The 19,808-nt window shown below is 31.7% G+C and overlaps 2 protein-coding genes across 7 annotated transcripts; one reads left to right on the top strand and one right to left on the bottom strand.

Moving 5' to 3' along the window:
• Window positions 1-1,823: 1,823 nt before the first annotated feature.
• Window positions 1,824-7,065, top strand: LOC133306095 (mitochondrial succinate-fumarate transporter 1). Of its 6 annotated transcripts, none has more exons than XM_061506374.1 (4): window positions 1,824-1,895; window positions 1,978-2,046; window positions 3,201-3,962; window positions 6,209-6,944. In XM_061506374.1, the coding sequence occupies exons 3-4, from the start codon at window positions 3,552-3,554 to the stop codon at window positions 6,743-6,745; spliced, it is 948 nt and encodes a 315-aa protein (XP_061362358.1). In that variant the 5' UTR covers window positions 1,824-1,895; window positions 1,978-2,046; window positions 3,201-3,551; the 3' UTR covers window positions 6,746-6,944. The 6 variants fall into 6 exon arrangements, 5 of the variants coding, with proteins under 5 accessions (XP_061362358.1, XP_061362359.1, XP_061362361.1 ...); XM_061506375.1 differs by having other exon boundaries at window positions 1,832-1,895; window positions 1,970-2,046; XM_061506377.1 differs by lacking the exon at window positions 1,824-1,895 and having other exon boundaries at window positions 1,923-2,046; window positions 3,201-3,266; window positions 3,526-3,962.
• A 2,186-nt stretch (window positions 7,066-9,251) lies between these two features.
• LOC133306096 (dihydrofolate reductase-like) lies at window positions 9,252-12,433 on the bottom strand. Its single transcript, XM_061506378.1, has 6 exons — window positions 12,150-12,433; window positions 11,931-12,029; window positions 11,680-11,721; window positions 11,372-11,501; window positions 9,542-9,643; window positions 9,252-9,449 (listed from the first exon to the last, which is right to left on the bottom strand). Exons 1-6 carry the CDS (start codon window positions 12,372-12,374, stop codon window positions 9,391-9,393), a joined length of 657 nt encoding a protein of 218 aa, XP_061362362.1. The 5' UTR covers window positions 12,375-12,433; the 3' UTR covers window positions 9,252-9,390.
• Window positions 12,434-19,808: the final 7,375 nt, after the last annotated feature.

Here is a 19,808-nt window from a genome sequence, read left to right as displayed (position 1 = left end):
AACCCACTTAAATTGTTTCCCAAGACTTATATTATAGTCTTTAACACCATTTTTAAAGTGCTCTAAACTGATAAACTCCATTCCAAGCTCAAGTTGGACATGACCAAAAGTATTATCTGCATTAAACTTCGGAAACACAGCCTTTTCAACCTCCTCATCCCCACTTGAAGGAGGAGTCTTCAGCTCTTCAGAATTATAACCATACCCTTGCTCTTCAAATGACATATTCTGCTCATCCTCTTCCAAGTTTTCTTCCCTGTCATGCTGGTTAACTGTCTTTTTTTTTCTTTCCTTTCACCCTTTTTTCCAATGAAATAAGTGGCTCATCATGTTCATCCTCTGTTTCGTCCTCATAACCCGGTGGAAGAGGCTTATATGGCTCATCTTCTACACTGTCATATGAATCACTTGACAGTCCATTGCCCTCTCCATCTTCATATTCATTTGCAGAAGTCATATGGAAGTCACATGAACTGCCAACTGAATCACCTAACACCCCCTCCTCATCAGCACTTTGAGGTACAAACCCATCACTCCCTTCTGCAGGTCCAGCCACAATGTCAGGAGCTGCAATGCAATCTCCGAAATAAATTTCTACCTTGTTCCCATTACCCAAGGAAGCCTTAACCATTTCCAAAACGTCTGAGTTCTTTTCAAGAAGACATAACTCAACCTCTAAATCACTCTCAGTAGGCTTAAGCCACCACATCTGTCTATATTTTTTTATAACCATACCCCTTGAACAGAGCTTTAAGGTCACGAAGGTTGACATAGTCTGCATCCATCTCAGGTAAATCATCCATTCTCCCATTTACATAAGTAAGCTTTCCTTCATCATTCCTAACCAACACACCCCCATGATGATATCTTATAACTATATATTCGTCCATCTGCATAGAAAACACAACACAAACATTTTTTACACTACCATTGCATCATTTTACAGTATCATCAAACCAATCATGATTTATCAATATTACAATAATACTGTAACAGTCAGGGACAACCACTTAGAGATTTTTTAAATGGCCATGACGTCTATTGCTAAAAACTCGGGTCCACAAAACATTACACATAGCAAATATAAAACACGAAAAGGGGACCATATGCAACAAGTTCCGTACAAAATAAAACCCTAACAATATCTTTACCAGGTACCGCATGGGGGAAAACATTAAACAAAAAACAATTACTCATTCACAAGGGGGACCACAGATAATAAAGAAATGACTTGTTCCACGTACCTTGTTCGAATGTGACCACACTCACAACCGTATTTCTGATGTTGACCAAATAACCACACTACTTCAAAATCCTTGCAATTGCAGAGGAGATGTTGACCCACAACCCACCGTTCCTCACAACTTTCACCGAAAATGTAGCTCACGACCAGAGGAAAAAGAAGGGGGGGGGGGGGGGGGGGGGGTAGAAGTTATTTGTTGTTGTCTGAGTGTGTTAATTAAGTTAAGACCAAAGTGGAAGATTTCTCCTATACAAAAACAACGTCGTCCGCTTCTAGTTACAGCTACTACACTCCGCATATTCACAATGACGTAGTTTCTTTCATCCAACGTGGCTTGTGATGTTAGTGACTCAGCAAATTAACATTCCACGTGTGCTCCGTTAGTTAGGCCGTTGGATGCCAACTAACAGAAGGACAAACATGACACTATTTTTTCTAAAATTAAGGACTAAATTAAGCCTTTTTTAGTGTTGGGACCAAAAAAGCCTTCGAAAAAATTAAAATTGTCAGTGACGAAAAATAATATTTAGTCTATTATATACTATCTGTGTAATATTTTATAAGCGTTTGTAAAGATTGAATTTCTATTCTCTAAATTTTAATTGCCTTCTCGGAGCGCCCAACGAGCACATTCTGACTTCTGAGGAAGAAAGTAAGTCTTTTTTTCAAATATATATTATTTTTAAAATTTGTGATTTAGCCATGCAATAGGTCTCAATTTCACAGTTGAGCAGGCAACACAACTCGACTCTCTCAGTTTCCAATCCCACCGGCCACCGCGACGGCGCCACCCTGTAACCGCTGTGAGCTTCTCTCTCTCTCTCTCTCTCTCGCACTTTTATTTATTTCTGGTTCTGTGTTATTGATATGTATCCTGTAGGAGAGACTCATCTTCCAAAATATTTGGTCACAATTATCTTCAAATAAAATTTCCTAAGCCTAAATGATTGTTGACCAGATCTTCAGGTTTCCACGTTTGAATTATTTTGCTTGCATATGGGGAACAACCCTCTTCTACAAGTTATAGGCTAAGGCATGAGGGATTCTAGCAATGTCTTCCGAATTATGATTCCCTACCTATTACAAGACCTGTGTCTGAATGTTCCATAGAATTGGATACTTATTGAATGCTAAAACAGATTTCTTGAGACCAGCCCCCACTTTTTGTAAGCATTTAATTTCAACAACCATTTTCCTCTGATAAGCCTTGACAATAAGTCACTCTCGAGGGTCCTTTCATGCCCCATTTGACGCCTTCCACAAATTTTCCTTGTTTCATTATGCTGCACCTGAATTAAATATATAGCGGTTAATATATATCACCAATTAAGTTTATCACTTATTACCACATTTTTTACAACAGTTAGATAATAGTAACTAAAACATGATGGCAAAAGGAAGTTGAGAGAGAGAGAGAGTGGAGGAGATTATGGAAGAGAGAGAGTAAAATTTATATCAAATGATAACTGATTTCATCAATGGTTATAATAGAGGTACTAAGAGGTGGTAAACTTAGTTGGTGGTAAGTATAATCTCTCCCATATATATAAATATATATATTTATGTATTTTGATTTTGTCTTGGACACTCTTTTTTCTGCTTTGTTATTGAATTCAATTATAAAACTTGACAACTGGGAATTTTTATCCTAGTCATTAATTACCCTTCTAAGTTAAATTATTCTACTAATATAATGTTGACTGGACATTATTCATCTTCGCTTCTGGTTATCCTAATTAAACAAATCTACAATGTTTCTTTACAAAATATCAACTCTGATATTCCCTAGTGATATAGTGGTGCTTAATTATATCAATGATTTGATTGATGTTTCATAAATTCTCTTTCTTACAAGATTGCTCATTGATGGACCCATGTCCGTACCATTTTTTGTGAGTTTCTTATCAACTTAATTTATTCTCCCATTCTTCTTATTTTTGTTTTTTGGGATTTTCAGAATTCACCTTGGGAAGGATCTTAATTGCACCATTTTGGGAAAGAGATTGCTGCTTGAGATCCAAGAGTATGTTCTCCTGTTACTTATTTTTTACTTTGCTCCACTCTGTTCATGGTTATTTTGTTATATTGGTAAAAACATGATGCAATTCAAATTCATTACAACTTATTGGCTTGGGCAAAGAACTTTTTTGAAACACAAGCTAAGCCCAAACATTGTCTTTTTGAGTTTTCAAAAAAGGATGTCCTTACAAATTGCCACCCCCCATTGATTATCTTACTTGTTTACTTACATTGCCACATAAATATATATTGGAGCTTTGAAGCGAAACGAATTAAACCTCCATCAATCATGAAACAAGATGTTGCACAAGATAACACCAACTCATATCCAAAGAAATCAATCCCCCCCTACATGAAGGCAATCTCTGGCTCGCTTGGAGGGATTGTGGAGGCTTCTTGCCTGCAACCTATTGATGTGATCAAGACCAGATTGCAGCTTGATCGGTCAGGGAATTACAAGGGAATAGTCCATTGTGGTGCCACAATATCACAAACAGAAGGGGTGAGGGCTTTATGGAAGGGGTTGACACCTTTCGCCACACATTTGACCTTGAAGTATGCACTTAGAATGGGTTCAAATGCATTATTTCAATCAATGTTTAAGGACCCTGAGACTGGCAAGCTTAGCAGTCATGGGCGTCTCCTTTCTGGGTTTGGTGCTGGGGTGGTCGAGGCTGTTCTTATTGTCACGCCATTTGAGGTTTGGACATTTTATTTTGTTTGATATGCAATCAGCAGTCAGCAATTATTCTAGTAGACATATCCTATTATTAAGTTACATATGAACTAAACTTATTAATCAAGCAAAAATTATCCACGAGGAAAAATGCATACACATGCCATAAGACTGCTTTCTTCTGAAATAAATTGGTAGATATCATTCTTTGCAATTTCCAGCTTTAAGATTCGACTGAGAATTTGAAGAAACAGTCGTCAGTTGAGATTATGAAATATTTTTTATTGGCATATAATTATTGACTTTTTCCCAATCATTATGTTTTGTTGCTGAATTTAAATTTAACCGTGTACAAGTGAAAATTTTCATCCTCAACATTTCCCTTCTACCTAAAGTTTTCTGCTATAAGACGTTGACTAGAAATTCTTGGTTTGGGTTTCTACTTTCTAGATATCCTAGTTATATAAATTTATAATGTTTATTTATATCAGCTCTGATATTTTTAGTGGTTTAGATGATTGATTATATTTATGGTTTGATTGAATTCTTAGTTGTTATATTAAATTAGTTGACCACTGTCACTGTAGTCCTGTTAACCAAGCAATCCATCTCTACGCAAAGTATCTTCTTGACTTGCTTTATGCACTTTGATAACTGAAGGATTCGTTTTACACAGAACTACTCTTTTGTAAATATATTTACTCAGATATTCAAGAACTTATTATCTGCTTATGATCTGTAGCTGACAGCACCTAGTCGGATAAGACTTTGTTGTTGACTACTTGTTATTGTTGATAAGCTGTTCATAAGTCTTACTTTGAACCACACCTTTTTGTATTTGTGTCTATTAAATCGTAGTTATTTAGTCACAATAGTCATTTTCTGCTTGTAAACAGTATTAAGACCCTTGTTGATGATTTCTCTATGGTCTTTAATTGAAGGCTGGGATAAACTTTCTTCAACATAAGTTTAGCCAATCATTTTATTCCGATGGAGGCATATGGTATTTGGAATGACCAAGTTGTAGGACCTCAATGAAAATATTATAGATTTTATGCCACATAACTAAAATACTTCTCCAGATTGCATGGAGATTTTACCTAGGGGAAGTTTTCTCGTTAAAATGCCAAGCCAAGTTGATTGCTGGCTACAGTGAAAACTGATGAAATGTAGATGGAACTGAAATATGGGACAAATAGTCTGGTTATGGCTTTTGTTTATGGATACCAGGTGGGAACGTAGGAGAAAGAGAATGAAAAAAGAATTTCATTCCCTTCCTTGATGGGGTGAGAACTAAAAGGAAGCTTTCTTCATTCATTATTTAGATTTTTCTAGTGTATAGTAAGTATAAAATTAATAAAATCCACTATTGAGGGTTGGTTCAATTGGTAGGATCAAATAGCGTTAAAGAAAAGGTCTTGGGTTCGATTACCCCTGTTAAGACCTTATTAAGACTTGTGACATGTCCTGGCCTTTTAATAAGGCAACCTCCCCTCTCCTAAACTTTATTGCATAAAAAATGAAATAAAATAAAATCATGTTCTTGCTTATTTGCTTTACTTATTCTCATCAAATTATATATTTACTGCCAAATTTATCTGGATTGAGTTTGAAGCAAAGAGTTGTCTTTAAGAAATACGAAAATGGTACCAATCTCCACTTTCATTCCTCTCATTTGACTGTTAGACCTGGCAAGATCATTTTGTCATATTGCTTCTCATTTTCTTTACTTTCAAATTTACTCTATCCAGCTCGCCACCAATGAATGACGTATTGTATATTTTAATTGTACCTTAAGCCTCGTATTAGCTGGGGAATAACAAATCTTTAAAAAATTCCAATGAAAAATGACAGGTCTTATAAACTTGCTTGTTGAACGTGAAACAAGTTTATCTTCTTGTGTTGCAACTATAAGTACCTGCTGCTTGCTTTCTAGTTGCCTAGAACATTATTTTTTTTGGTATGAAAGTCACCAGATTAGAGGGTGAGCCTCGAATAGTGGTAAAATTGTTTCTATGTAACTGAAAGGTCACAAATTCGAATCCGAAAAATAGTCTCTCTGCATATATGCAAATATAAGACTGCGTATAAGGATTTCCCTCATTCCACCCTTGCTAGTCGGGATTTAATGGGAAATATATATATATATATATATATATATATATATTTACCAGATAGTGTGGCTATTCAGCATATAAAGTCAGCAAAATTTGTGCATAGTTTGTCTTTGGCATGTGGAGGTTGAAGTTTGTATTTTATGTCCTGTTCAGGTGGTGAAAATAAAATTGCAGCAGCAGAGAGGTCTAAGCCATGAGCTTTTGAAATATAAAGGTCCTGTGCATTGTGCTCGAATGATTGTAAAGGAAGAAGGACTTCGTGGGCTTTGGGCAGGAGTTACTCCTACGATAATGCGTAATGGGACAAATCAATCTGCCATGTTTACTGCCAAAAATGCTTTTGACGTGCTTTTATGGAAGAAACATGAAGGAGATGGGAAAGTCCTCCAACCATGGCAGTCTATGATTTCTGGATTCCTTGCAGGTACCGCAGGTCCTATTTGTACTGGTCCCTTTGATGTAGTGAAAACAAGGCTGATGGCTCAGAACCGAGTGGGGGGTGAACTGAAGTATAAGGGTATGATCCATGCCATCAGAACAATATATTCAGAAGAAGGACTTGTTGCCTTATGGAAAGGTCTGTTGCCTCGGCTCATGAGGATCCCTCCTGGACAGGCCATTATGTGGGCTGTGTCTGATCAAGTAATTGGTTTGTATGAGAGGAGATATCTTCAAATTTCAGCACCCTAGGTTTTTTTTGTCCTAACATTGTTTTGGCTTGCCCCAGAAACCAATTCATTCCAAGCTGTGGCGGAGCCACTTGGTTAGGTACCAGCTGATTTTCAAAAGATGCTATATATTTTCTTTAAAAATTATGGTATAGTCTTGATATTAGTTAAGTTTTTAAAAATAATATAACATTGGTATTAATTGGATTTTACTAGTTGGGTTTTTTTGGCACTGGCAGAGTCTTTTTCTTGGCTCTGCCACTTATTGCAAGCCTACAAAATCATCATTTTAGCCTGTGTCTACAATTGCAGTTAGAAGGAGCAGGACCGATGTGAATATCCAAGAAGCCTCCTACACTTAATAATCTAAAGATTCATTCAATTTGGAGATACAACTTGATTTTTGAGACTTATGTAAGAGAACTGACTCTAATATTTCGCAAAATAAATTATCATATTTGAAGTAAAAATAGTGTAAACCATCAGAAGGAAAGTCAAGAAATAAACAAAAGCACACTTGTTAATGGAATTGCTATAGACCAAAAAAGTTAGTTTTCAACAATAAAAATAAATTATTTTCTGCCAGCGCTCAAAATAATCTCCTAAATTACTGCTGATGATAATAATAATCTTTTTGGGAGCTCTGTTTGTACTTTGTATGGTCAATCATACTACAAGAATTGTGTCGTAATGGACAATAAAAATAAAAATGTAATTGAATTAATAAATTTCGTTGACATTTGTGGATCCTAATAACTTCTTAACTCACTTTAAGTGGTTACAAAATATACATTTAAACCTAGAAAGCATATTCATACTACTAGTTAAAAAATGTATGGTCAATCTGGCCAAGGACTTTGTCAAACAAAAGATAGGGATTACATCTAAGATAAAAGAAACAACATATTCATACTACTAATGATACCTCAAAACAATTAAAATTCAATTGCCTAATAATTTCATAGCTAAGGTTTCCAACTGTCTGAAGCAAGACTCACTAATATAAAACATAATTTTGGCGCATATGGGCTAATATGGCTAAACAAATAATGGAAGGTAAGAACTAAGAAGACTTGCTAGTTATTACCAAACAAATAAAGCATTTAACAACCCGTACTGAGCACAATGCCCCGAAGAAATAGAGATTATGATCCCTAAGTTGGATCATCTTAAGAGTTATTATTGATCACATATCAAATAGTACAATTGTCCTTATTTTTCATATATTTTTAATTAAGTGATTTAAATAGGGATTAATGCTTCTCTTACCACAAGAAATAACTTTATCTCCTCTAAATCTAAAATGATGTAATTTTGGGATTTAAAATTAAAATAAAGGATATTTTAATATAATTCATTATACAAAAGGAATGTGAAATTTACAAAATACCTGTACAAACGATGTCGTCAATGTTGAATAGGAATTCATAGTTACTCAACAAATAACACACAATATAAGAAGCATTATTGACACCTAAAATAAGAATGCAATCATATATTTCAGGTTACAAATCTTAGTTGACACAGGTGGCTTTTAAAGTAACTGTTTGTACTTTGTAGAACCTCGCTTTTATTTTTCACTCTCCATCTTTTCACACAACTATGGGCAGAGTTGAAGAAAGCATTATATCCTCCTTTATTGCTGTAGGTAGAATGTGTGTCATTTTAAAGGATGTAAAGTTGTGTCATTTTAAGAGAGAGAAAGAGATAGATAAAGAAGAAGAGAGAGTTGACAAAAAAAATAAAGGTGTGAGTCCCACCTCTTTTGTGAGAGTAAAATGATATAAGTTGTGTCATTTAAAAGGATAAATATTTTTCTCTATTGGTGTTAATTGATTAACTGTGGGACCCGGTAACACCCTCTCATTTTCATAATTCATATGAATCTCTTTTTTTCTTTCCCCCCAAGTGAGGGCTCATTTTAGGGGGTCAACTACTTGTTAAAAGACCTAATATTGGCACTAAGGTAACCAATGTAATGGACTGTTCTCTAGAATCTATTTTCGCCATTGACTTGGCCCCTGAAAATCATAAGTTTGAAGACCCTCATGGCCAGTGTCACGCACAAGCTTCCTCGCTTGTTGCAGACATGTCTTTCGTAGACTTTCTCATTTTTTGTTTGGCATAAGTATGGCAGTCAGTTAAGCCACTTTAGCTTTTGTGTGCACAAAAGTCATCAAAAGAATAGGTAGATTGGATTGGATGCTGCGGCAAATTTGGCACAGAGCTTCTATATCTATATATATATATATATATATATATACGGATTTTATAATTCTCATTTAACATGAGAATTACAATTTTCTTACACACCCTTCGATTTTCGTGCTGACATGGGTCCTACATATAATTTTTTCTAATACATGGGTCCCACATATTTTTTATCTCTACAACATGAGATTTCAATTATCCTTCAACATGAGAATTATAAAACTCTATATATATATATATATATATATATATATATATATATATATATATATATATATATTTGAGATATTAACCATTATATCATCGATTATGTTGAGAGAATAAAACAGTGGCAGAATCGGATGAAAGTACAAGGAGTAAAGCTATTAATTTATGCTAAAATGAAAATTTGTTTAAAAAAAAAAAAAAAAAAACATTTTGAAGAATTGGGTCTTCGTCTAAACTCATTACTTATTTTCAGATATCTTTTTGAATTCTTTCGATGAAATTCATCATGGTCTCCAAGCTCTTATCATCTGAAAAGGAAAAGAGAAAACTATTTATATCAAAACACAACATGAATGTAAACAGATAACAGAGATAAATCTATAGTAGCTTAGTGTCGCACCTAATCTTGGTATTGTGTGTCCTTTGGGGTGTTGAATCACCACGGGTTCAACACAGGATTCTAGTAGTTCATTCCCATACTGCCTCAAAAAATCAGTCTCCCCTGCAATAAGCATGAAATTTTCTCAGGGAAAGATGTCTTTTTTCCCCACTAACCAAACAGTACAATCAATTCTCAACCCATGTTTATTGTGAGATAAATTTCATGTCTGTATCTATAAGGATGTAATTACAGAACCTTTGCTTTGCAATTATTAAGATTACATTGAGTAATTTTCAGTAGCATATGGTTTCGACTTTTGGGTATGGTTACTTGGGAGACTTGAAAACATTTATTTTGATAATAACTCTAAATGATCTCCTGCTTTTTTCAATTAAAAAAGTACTATATTTTTACATGTAATGAGGTCATTTGGAATGCTTTAGAGCACGTAAGTTTTTTTTTTTTTTTTTTAATCTGGAGAACATAAATTTAGTGATGCTGGAGTCTATTATTTTTTATTTCAAATGAGGCTGGATAGAATAATAACTTAAAGGATTTATAATAGGAGGTTGGGTTTATAATAGAGCTGATGTCATAAATATAGATAGAAACAACTAATAGAATGACGATGACAGTGATAAAATAATTTTTTCCGTATTATAAGATATAGGATTCTTGACAATTTTATGTTTCTAACTTTTTCAGGAGTGTTCAGTGAGTGGTCCCTATCTATTATATATATATATATATATATATATATATATATATATATATATATATATATATATATATATATATGTAAAAGAACGTCTTCAAAAAAAAAAAAAAAAGATTTTTAGTCATCAAATGTAATACTACGGATGAAATTAATAATAATAAATAATAATAGTTACCTGCTTTATGTACATGTATCACTGTTTTCAAACTATGATTTATTATTAATAATTTTATAAAAAAAATTATGTCTTAACGAAAATGCCACGTAACATGTTAAAATAAATTACAAAACTAAATATCATTAAAAATAAATAAAACAAACCTAAAACATAAATTTTATGCTTTAAAGTTTAAATATGAGTTTTTTTATTATACTTTATAATAACAGAAGTACATTTAAGTGGATTATTTTGTCAAAAAAAAAAAATCCTATCATGAATTCCTATTTAAAATATCTTATAATTTTTTCTTAAAGCAAAACAAGCTAAACACAAAACTAAGAGTTAATTGTTTCTCAAAATGCACTGGGTGACATGGAGGGTGCACTGAGATTTCTTGGGTCGAGCTTATTGTTTCGGTTCCCAAAGAAAATCAAATCAAGTTAATTCAAACATAGATCAATTAAGAGGTAGGATATTCATATTATCAAATTTTTCTACTATCACTCCACTATTATTATCATTGGATTCAAAAGTTTTTCTTTTCTCTCTATTCATTTAACTTTTTCTCTAATCCAATAGTGATTAAAGTGATAGTGGAGTGGTAGTAAAAAATTTACTAGTGTGAATATCTTACCTCAATTAACTATCATTTAAGTTAAAACTTATAATTACATATATGAAATTTAAAAGAAACACCTCATTTCAGCAAAGACTCATTGATAATGGCAACTCATTTCAGCAAAACTTCTAAGAAGCAAAAAAAAAGGGCTAGAAAACAGCCCAATTCAAATAGACACACTATCAATCATTGTCAGATTGTGAATCATTGATGGGCTAGTTAGCAATTTGTGTTGTGGGCTTCCAATCCCAACAAAGAAAATTCCTTTTCTTTTATGGCGAATGAATAAATTCAAATTCTAGGTAAAAATTGCAAGAAGTGGAATAAATTAAAAGGAAGCAATGGACGTACCCAGAAAGTGGAGGGAGGCGCAGCCAATGGGGGAAGAATATGCTTTGTCAGCCACCGAAGGTGACCTAAGCTTTGCCCCTCCTATTATTATCAGGAATTTCACTTTTGGAACCTTCGTGAGTGCCACGCCCTGCACGCCATTCATATTTAATTTCTTAATAAACTCTAATCTCGAACAAGTAAATAAATTATTATTTATTGAAAGTTCATTAATTTATTTTTATATTTTCTTATAACAATATAACCATGTTAATAAATTTCATTAACATATTTTCATTAAATTTCTAAGTTTCCAGTTTAGCAAATACCTTCTCCTGAAGACCCGGCAACGCAGCCGATAAGATTGCCCCCTACTTTGTGAAATTCAAACCCTTCATCAGAATCAAATACTTGGCCAAAAGGAAATCTCAAATCATATAAAAATATACATCACATAAAAGATGCATTAATCCATTTAATAATTGGAATTATTGTATAAAAAATTTATAATGTGGGAGAAGCATGAATGCTGTAAATTATCCATCGCAAATAAACATAGGCAAATTTAATAAGAATTTACCTGTGAGAAACCAAGAAGACCATCAAAAGGTCCATGCTTGATCATGCAATCCTCAATGTATTGCAAGCACTCATCAAAGTTGGTGTACTCTGTAAACTCCTGTTGTACCATAAAAACATGAACGGTTAAGAAAGCGCATGTCGATGTCTAACCCAAATGAAGCATGGGTTGGAATACACGTATGGGGAAAAAGAAATCTTGAAGAGTTGAAAATAGAACCTTGTTGAACTGGAACCACTCGTAGTAAGGAGGATCAAAGAGGCCTTCAACCTCAGATTTGCCTTGGCAAGGAAAAGAGGCATCCACATAGACAAGATCGAGGTTGTCTAGCACGGATTGAGGCCACTTGTGTATCTGTTTCTTGAGTATCTCTGCGCTTGTTCGGAACCCATGAAGGCATAGGAACCTTGGTTTCCTCGTTTTGTTCTCGCCTTTGCTTCCCATCGTAACGAGCGAGGATGAAATAACAGAATATGAATGATTATTGAGGATGGAACTTCCGAGAGTACTGCAGGAGATTGTTTTGTACGAGAACGTGTGTGGTAGCATTGAATCCAATTTAAGGGACTCAGAGTCAGAGCCTTTTTTTTTTTTTTTCTTCTTCTTCTTTGCATATGTCTTTAATTAAATTCAATAACCTAACTCGAATAAATCTTTGGTACTGCTGTTGTAGAATAAAAGGTTTATTACATTCTACCAATGAAAATATTACATGTCAGTTAAATTATTATTTTTTCTGTCAATTTTTTTTTCTCATCTGATATATAATGCTCTCATTAATAAAATACACTGAATCTAAATACAACAATAATACCAAAGATTTATTCATTTACATCTCATCCGATTCTCGTATTCGATTTTGTCAGCTTTCCAATTTCCACGCGTGTATCAGACCAGAAAGCTCGCCGCCTACTCGCCGCCTACTCGAGCGAGGATGACATTGGCCGCGTGTAATGTAAGGGGGACGGTGCACCTAGTGTAATAAGTTTTGTTGATATAATTTTACTCTCCATCCTTTTATTTAATTTTGGTCCAACATCTTTCTATTTTTTTAATTAACATTATATATATTTTAATTAATACAGGGCCGAATGCCACTTCTTTTTAATTAATAAACAAAATGACCAATGGATACATGTCAATATTCAGTTAGAAAATCACACATAGCGGATATTCACTAACTGCACTTGAGCATTTGTGCGGTCTTATTAAACTTTGTCATTTTATAATATGAAAGTATTAAATATGAGAAATTATAATTATAATATTTTCATTTTCTACAATTAAATATAATATTTTTATTTTCTACAATTAATTTTGAACGCGACTTCCTTTATCCCACCTAACAAAATGTAATTTTTAGGTGACTGCACCAATGCATATATGCAGTCACATTACAAATTATTTTGTCATATATATATATATATATATATATATATATATATATAGAATAAAATTTCTGCAGCTACTGCAGATAAGTTATCTGCATTTACTCTCAAAACGACGTCGTTTTGGGATTGAAAAATTTAAAAATTATAATTATAAAGACTATAATAACCCTGAAATAAATTAAAATTACAAAAATGTCATGATTTTCGCCCCAAAACGACGTTGTATTAGGCTTACTACAGATAAGTTATCTGCAGTAACTGCATAAAAAGCAAACCCATATATATATAGGGAAAAATATTTGTCTACTCACCAGAGATAAAGTTATCTCCAGTGAGCTCGAAACGACGTCATTTTGGGTTATAAAATTAAAAAGTTATAATGATAAAGACTAATATAATCCTGCAATATATTATAATTATAAAAATACCTTGATTTTCACCCAAAAACGACGTCGTTTTGGGCTCACCGGAGATAACTTATCTCCATTGACTGGAGAAATCCGTTACCCATATATATATATATATATATATATATATAGGGGTTTATATTTCTGCAGCTGCTGTACGTGTATCAATCAAATATTTTCTATATATATACTTGAAAGCATTAAATGCAGGGAATCATAACCATACAAAGGATGAAAGCATTAAATGTGGGGAATCATAACCATACACCTATCGTTGTTGTACTTAAAGCGGCTACATAAATGATTTTATCATATATATATATATATATATATATGGGAAAAACATTTTTCAAGCTGCTTGAGATAAATCTATGTCCGGCACCCCAAAACTACGTCGTTTTGATTATTTATTTCCTTATATGTATTGATTCACCTTTGAATGGTTATGATTTTCTTTTTCTCTCTCTTCCTTTATCAACATAGATCTATCTTTATACCGTTATGATTTAGTTGCCGGAGATAACTTTATCTCTGGCAGCTTGAGAAATGATATGCCCTATATATATATATATATATATATATATATATATATATATATATATATATATAGGGGCAGGATCCTTTGACACCGGTCTCAAACTTTGAAACTTGACAGCAAATTCTAACCGTTGACTTCCGTCAATCAACAGTTATCATTTTCGCCAATCAAACTCATTATTAATGATTAATTCCAAATAAATGATAACCGTTGGTTGGCGAAAATCAACGATTAGGATTTGGTGTCAAATTTCAAAATTTGACACTAGTGTCAAAGGATCCTGCCCCATATATATATGTATATATATATATATATACATATAGGCAGGGTTTTTTTACACTAGTATAAGACTAATAAATCTTACACCACATCTCAACGTTGATGGACGAAAATCATCGGTTGGTATTTGTAGTATAATTAATGACTATTTAATATTAATTAATTCACATGACTTCCTAAATTATAACCGTTGGATGTACGAGAATCAACGGTTGAGATGTGGTGTAAGAATTATTAATATTATTCCGGTGTAAAATGATCATGATATATAAATATATATATATATATATATATATATATATATATAGGTAGATCATTTGACATCGGTGTCAAATTTAAAGTTTAACAACTCATTGGAGAGTTATTAGATCAAAAAAAGATCAATGATGTCACATCTTATATATTTCAAAATGATAACCGTTAATTAAAATAAGAGATAATTCTCTTTTTGTTTTTATTAGAAGAATGGGATGATTCTCTATAATTTAACCTTATCTTTGGATTGAGGGGAGAAAAGGGAAGAAAGTTTTTAAAGTTTCAAATCTTTTATCAATTGACTGAAAAGAAAAAAAAATAAAGGAACTAAAATAATAGGAATAAAAATTAAAAAAATTAGCGTCATCTTTTTTTTAATCTTTTCTCTCATTTTCTTCCATGTCATTAAAAAATTATTAGGGCCTCTTTGGATGGGTTTTTCTCTCTTCAAAAGTTGTTTTACTTCAGGAAAAAAAAAGCATGTATGGGAGAAATATGTTTGGACGTCTACTTTTAAAAAGAGTAAAAGTCATAAAAAAAGTTAAAAATCTTTTTTTTTAAATGAAAATTTTAGCTTCTAAAAATAACATAAGTTAAAACACAAATATTTTTTAAAAATTGAAATAACTTTAACTTTTATAAAAAGTACTTCTAAAATAAATAAAATATAAAAATATTTTTTTTGAAAACTCATCCAAACAATCACTTATTCTCATAGAAGTGAAACAGAGTACTTTTCTTATTATTGTGAATTTAAATTGGAATCAAGGAATGGGAACACCCATTTATCAAGTATATATTATTTTATTTTTTAAAAATTCCTGATATGAATTAAGAGAAATCAAATAAAGGAAATTCAAGAAAAAACAAAGTCAGGTATTGGATGAAGGAAATTCCTAAGATAGAAATTAAATAGAAACAAATTAGGGACAAAGTCAAGAAGAATATCAGAAACGTGTGTAAGGAAAAAAGTCCAATTTCGTTAATATGATGACTATTAAATGGTAATTAATCTGGTATTGAACAATATAAAGAAGGGAATAAATACCAATAATTTCCAGAATTCAATATTTGGATTACCATTTCAAAATCCAAATTAATGTTATTCATTAGTTTTTTAAAACAGTTCCTACTTTATACACGTTCAATGCTTTTTCTTATATAATTTGACGATATTCATTTTTTTTCTTACTAGTTCATTATTTTTCTTACCTAATAATGATTACATTTTTTTCCTCTAAATAATGATTACTGAGAAAACTCAGCTAGTTGTACAGAACCTGTGAATATGATATTAGTGTGTCACAGCATGTTTTTGCTCTTGCTGGAGCATGATAAATAGAATGCTATGATTTCACTTCAGTGAAAACTTGACCTACTCATATGTTTTTTTGGAAGATTTTAATCCGTAACCATGAGTGCATAAGCGTATGTTATCCCTCCCATAACGCTGCATGTGTACTTATTTAGTGTTGGCAATTTGTATTTCAAGACATACTTTTTTGTACAGATGGTAGCGAGGAGTTTGACCTTGAGTCAATTATATATAGCAATGGCGTTTACTTTGAAAATGGAGTTGACAGCTGCTTGCTTATTTTCACTGAAAAAAAAAAGGAAAAAAAAAGTACAGCTACTTGTGTTTAGAAGAGGCGAATCTTAACTACCGGGGGATAGATTTTGAAAGGCTATAAAATTTGAGATTCTTTATCTGTTAAGGTGAGGTTAAGGGGTAATCTAGATAATAGGTAGGAACATATTTAGGAAGAGGGTATAGCTGAAAAAGGAAACATTAGATAATTATATTACGTGATCAGTTAGGACTCATGGAGAGGCCCACAAAACCCGCTATTTGAGTAGAGCTTTTAATGGAAGCTTGCTGGTTTACAATTTAAGGTGGTTAGGTGGATTCAGATTATCATTTATTGCGAATTAATAATTAATTAATGAGTTTGATTTGAAAAATGATAACCGTTGATTGGCGGAAATCAACGGTTAAGATGTGGTCGTAACATTGTGCGTAACATTATTTGTGTGTCACAAATGTAATTCGCAAATAATGTTACGCACAATGTTACGACACACAATTGGCACACAAATAATGTTACGCACAATGTTACGACCACATCTTAACCGTTGATTTCCGCCAATCAACGATTATCATTTATTGCGAGTTAATAATTAATTAATGAGTTTGATTTGAAAAATGATAACCGTTAATTAAAATAAGAGATAATTCTCTTTTTGTTTTTATTAGAAGAATGGGATGATTCTCTATAATTTAACCTTATCTTTGGATTGAGGGGAGAAAAGGGAAGAAAGTTTTTAAAGTTTCAAATCTTTTATCAATTGACTGAAAAGAAAAAAAAAATAAAGGAACTAAAAAAATAGAAATAAAAAATTAAAAAAATTAGCGTCATCTTTTTTTTAATCTTTTCTCTCATTTTCTTCCATGTCATTAAAAAATTATTAGGGCCTCTTTGGATGGGTTTTTCTCTCTTCAAAAGTTGTTTTACTTCAGGAAAAAAAAAGCATGTATGGGAGAAATATGTTTGGACGTCTACTTTTAAAAAGAGTAAAAGTCATAAAAAAAGTTAAAAATCTTTTTTTTTAAATGAAAATTTTAGCTTCTAAAAATAACATAAGTTAAAACACAAATATTTTTTAAAAATTGAAATAACTTTAACTTTTATAAAAAGTACTTCTAAAATAAATAAAATATAAAAATATTTTTTTTGAAAACTCATCCAAACAATCACTTATTCTCATAGAAGTGAAACAGAGTACTTTTCTTATTATTGTGAATTTAAATTGGAATCAAGGAATGGGAACACCCATTTATCAAGTATATATTATTTTATTTTTTAAAAATTCCTGATATGAATTAAGAGAAATCAAATAAAGGAAATTCAAGAAAAAACAAAGTCAGGTATTGGATGAAGGAAATTCCTAAGATAGAAATTAAATAGAAACAAATTAGGGACAAAGTCAAGAAGAATATCAGAAACGTGTGTAAGGAAAAAAGTCCAATTTCGTTAATATGATGACTATTAAATGGTAATTAATCTGGTATTGAACAATATAAAGAAGGGAATAAATACCAATAATTTCCAGAATTCAATATTTGGATTACCATTTCAAAATCCAAATTAATGTTATTCATTAGTTTTTTAAAACAGTTCCTACTTTATACACGTTCAATGCTTTTTCTTATATAATTTGACGATATTCATTTTTTTTCTTACTAGTTCATTATTATACTTTTTTGTACAGATGGTAGCGAGGAGTTTGACCTTGAGTCAATTATATATAGCAATGGCGTTTACTTTGAAAATGGAGTTGACAGCTGCTTGCTTATTTTCACTGAAAAAAAAAGGAAAAAAAAAGTACAGCTACTTGTGTTTAGAAGAGGCGAATCTTAACTACCGGGGGATAGATTTTGAAAGGCTATAAAATTTGAGATTCTTTATCTGTTAAGGTGAGGTTAAGGGGTAATCTAGATAATAGGTAGGAACATATTTAGGAAGAGGGTATAGCTGAAAAAGGAAACATTAGATAATTATATTACGTGATCAGTTAGGACTCATGGAGAGGCCCACAAAACCCGCTATTTGAGTAGAGCTTTTAATGGAAGCTTGCTGGTTTACAATTTAAGGTGGTTAGGTGGATTCAGATTATCATTTATTGCGAATTAATAATTAATTAATGAGTTTGATTTGAAAAATGATAACCGTTGATTGGCGGAAATCAACGGTTAAGATGTGGTCGTAACATTGTGCGTAACATTATTTGTGTGTCACAAATGTTAATTCGCAAATAATGTTACGCACAATGTTACGACCACATCAATTGGCACACAAATAATGTTACGCACAATGTTACGACCACATCTTAACCGTTGATTTCCGCCAATCAACGATTATCATTTATTGCGAGTTAATAATTAATTAATGAGTTTGATTTGAAAAATGATAACCGTTAATTAAAATAAGAGATAATTCTCTTTTTGTTTTTATTAGAAGAATGGGATGATTCTCTATAATTTAACCTTATCTTTGGATTGAGGGGAGAAAAGGGAAGAAAGTTTTTAAAGTTTCAAATCTTTTATCAATTGACTGAAAAGAAAAAAAAATAAAGGAACTAAAATAATAGGAATAAAAATTAAAAAAATTAGCGTCATCTTTTTTTTAATCTTTTCTCTCATTTTCTTCCATGTCATTAAAAAATTATTAGGGCCTCTTTATATGGTTTTTCTCTCTTCAAAAGTTGTTTTACTTCAGGAAAAAAAAAGCATGTATGGGAGAAATATGTTTGGACGTCTACTTTTAAAAAGAGTAAAAGTCATAAAAAAAGTTAAAAATCTTTTTTTTTAAATGAAAATTTTAGCTTCTAAAAATAACATAAGTTAAAACACAAATATTTTTTAAAAATTGAAATAACTTTAACTTTTATAAAAAGTACTTCTAAAATAAATAAAATATAAAAATATTTTTTTTGAAAACTCATCCAAACAATCACTTATTCTAGATAAACAGAACTTTTCTTATTATTGTGAAAAGAGTACTTTTCTTATTATTGTGAATTTAAATTGGAATCAAGGAATTAACACCCATTTATCAAGTATATATTATTTTATTTTTTAAAAATTCCTGATATGAATTAAGAGAAATCAAATAAAGGAAATTCAAGAAAAAACAAAGTCAGGTATTGGATGAAGGAAATTCCTAAGATAGAAATTAAATAGAAACAAATTAGGGACAAAGTCAAGAAGAATATCAGAAACGTGTGTAAGGAAAAAAGTCCAATTTCGTTAATATGATGACTATTAAATGGTAATTAATCTGGTATTGAACAATATAAAGAAGGGAATAAATACCAATAATTTCCAGAATTCAATATTTGGATTACCATTTCAAAATCCAAATTAATGTTATTCATTAGTTTTTTAAAACAGTTCCTACTTTATACACGTTCAATGCTTTTTCTTATATAATTTGACGATATTCATTTT

Source organism: Gastrolobium bilobum, unplaced genomic scaffold, assembly GCF_033153095.1.
Source record: "Gastrolobium bilobum isolate Gb01-03AN ecotype WA unplaced genomic scaffold, APGP_CSIRO_Gbil_v1 utg50351, whole genome shotgun sequence".
Classification (NCBI taxonomy): Eukaryota; Viridiplantae; Streptophyta; class Magnoliopsida; order Fabales; family Fabaceae; genus Gastrolobium; species Gastrolobium bilobum.
The sequence above is the reverse complement of the archived record's forward strand: the minus strand, read 5'-3'. Positions and strand labels throughout refer to the sequence as shown.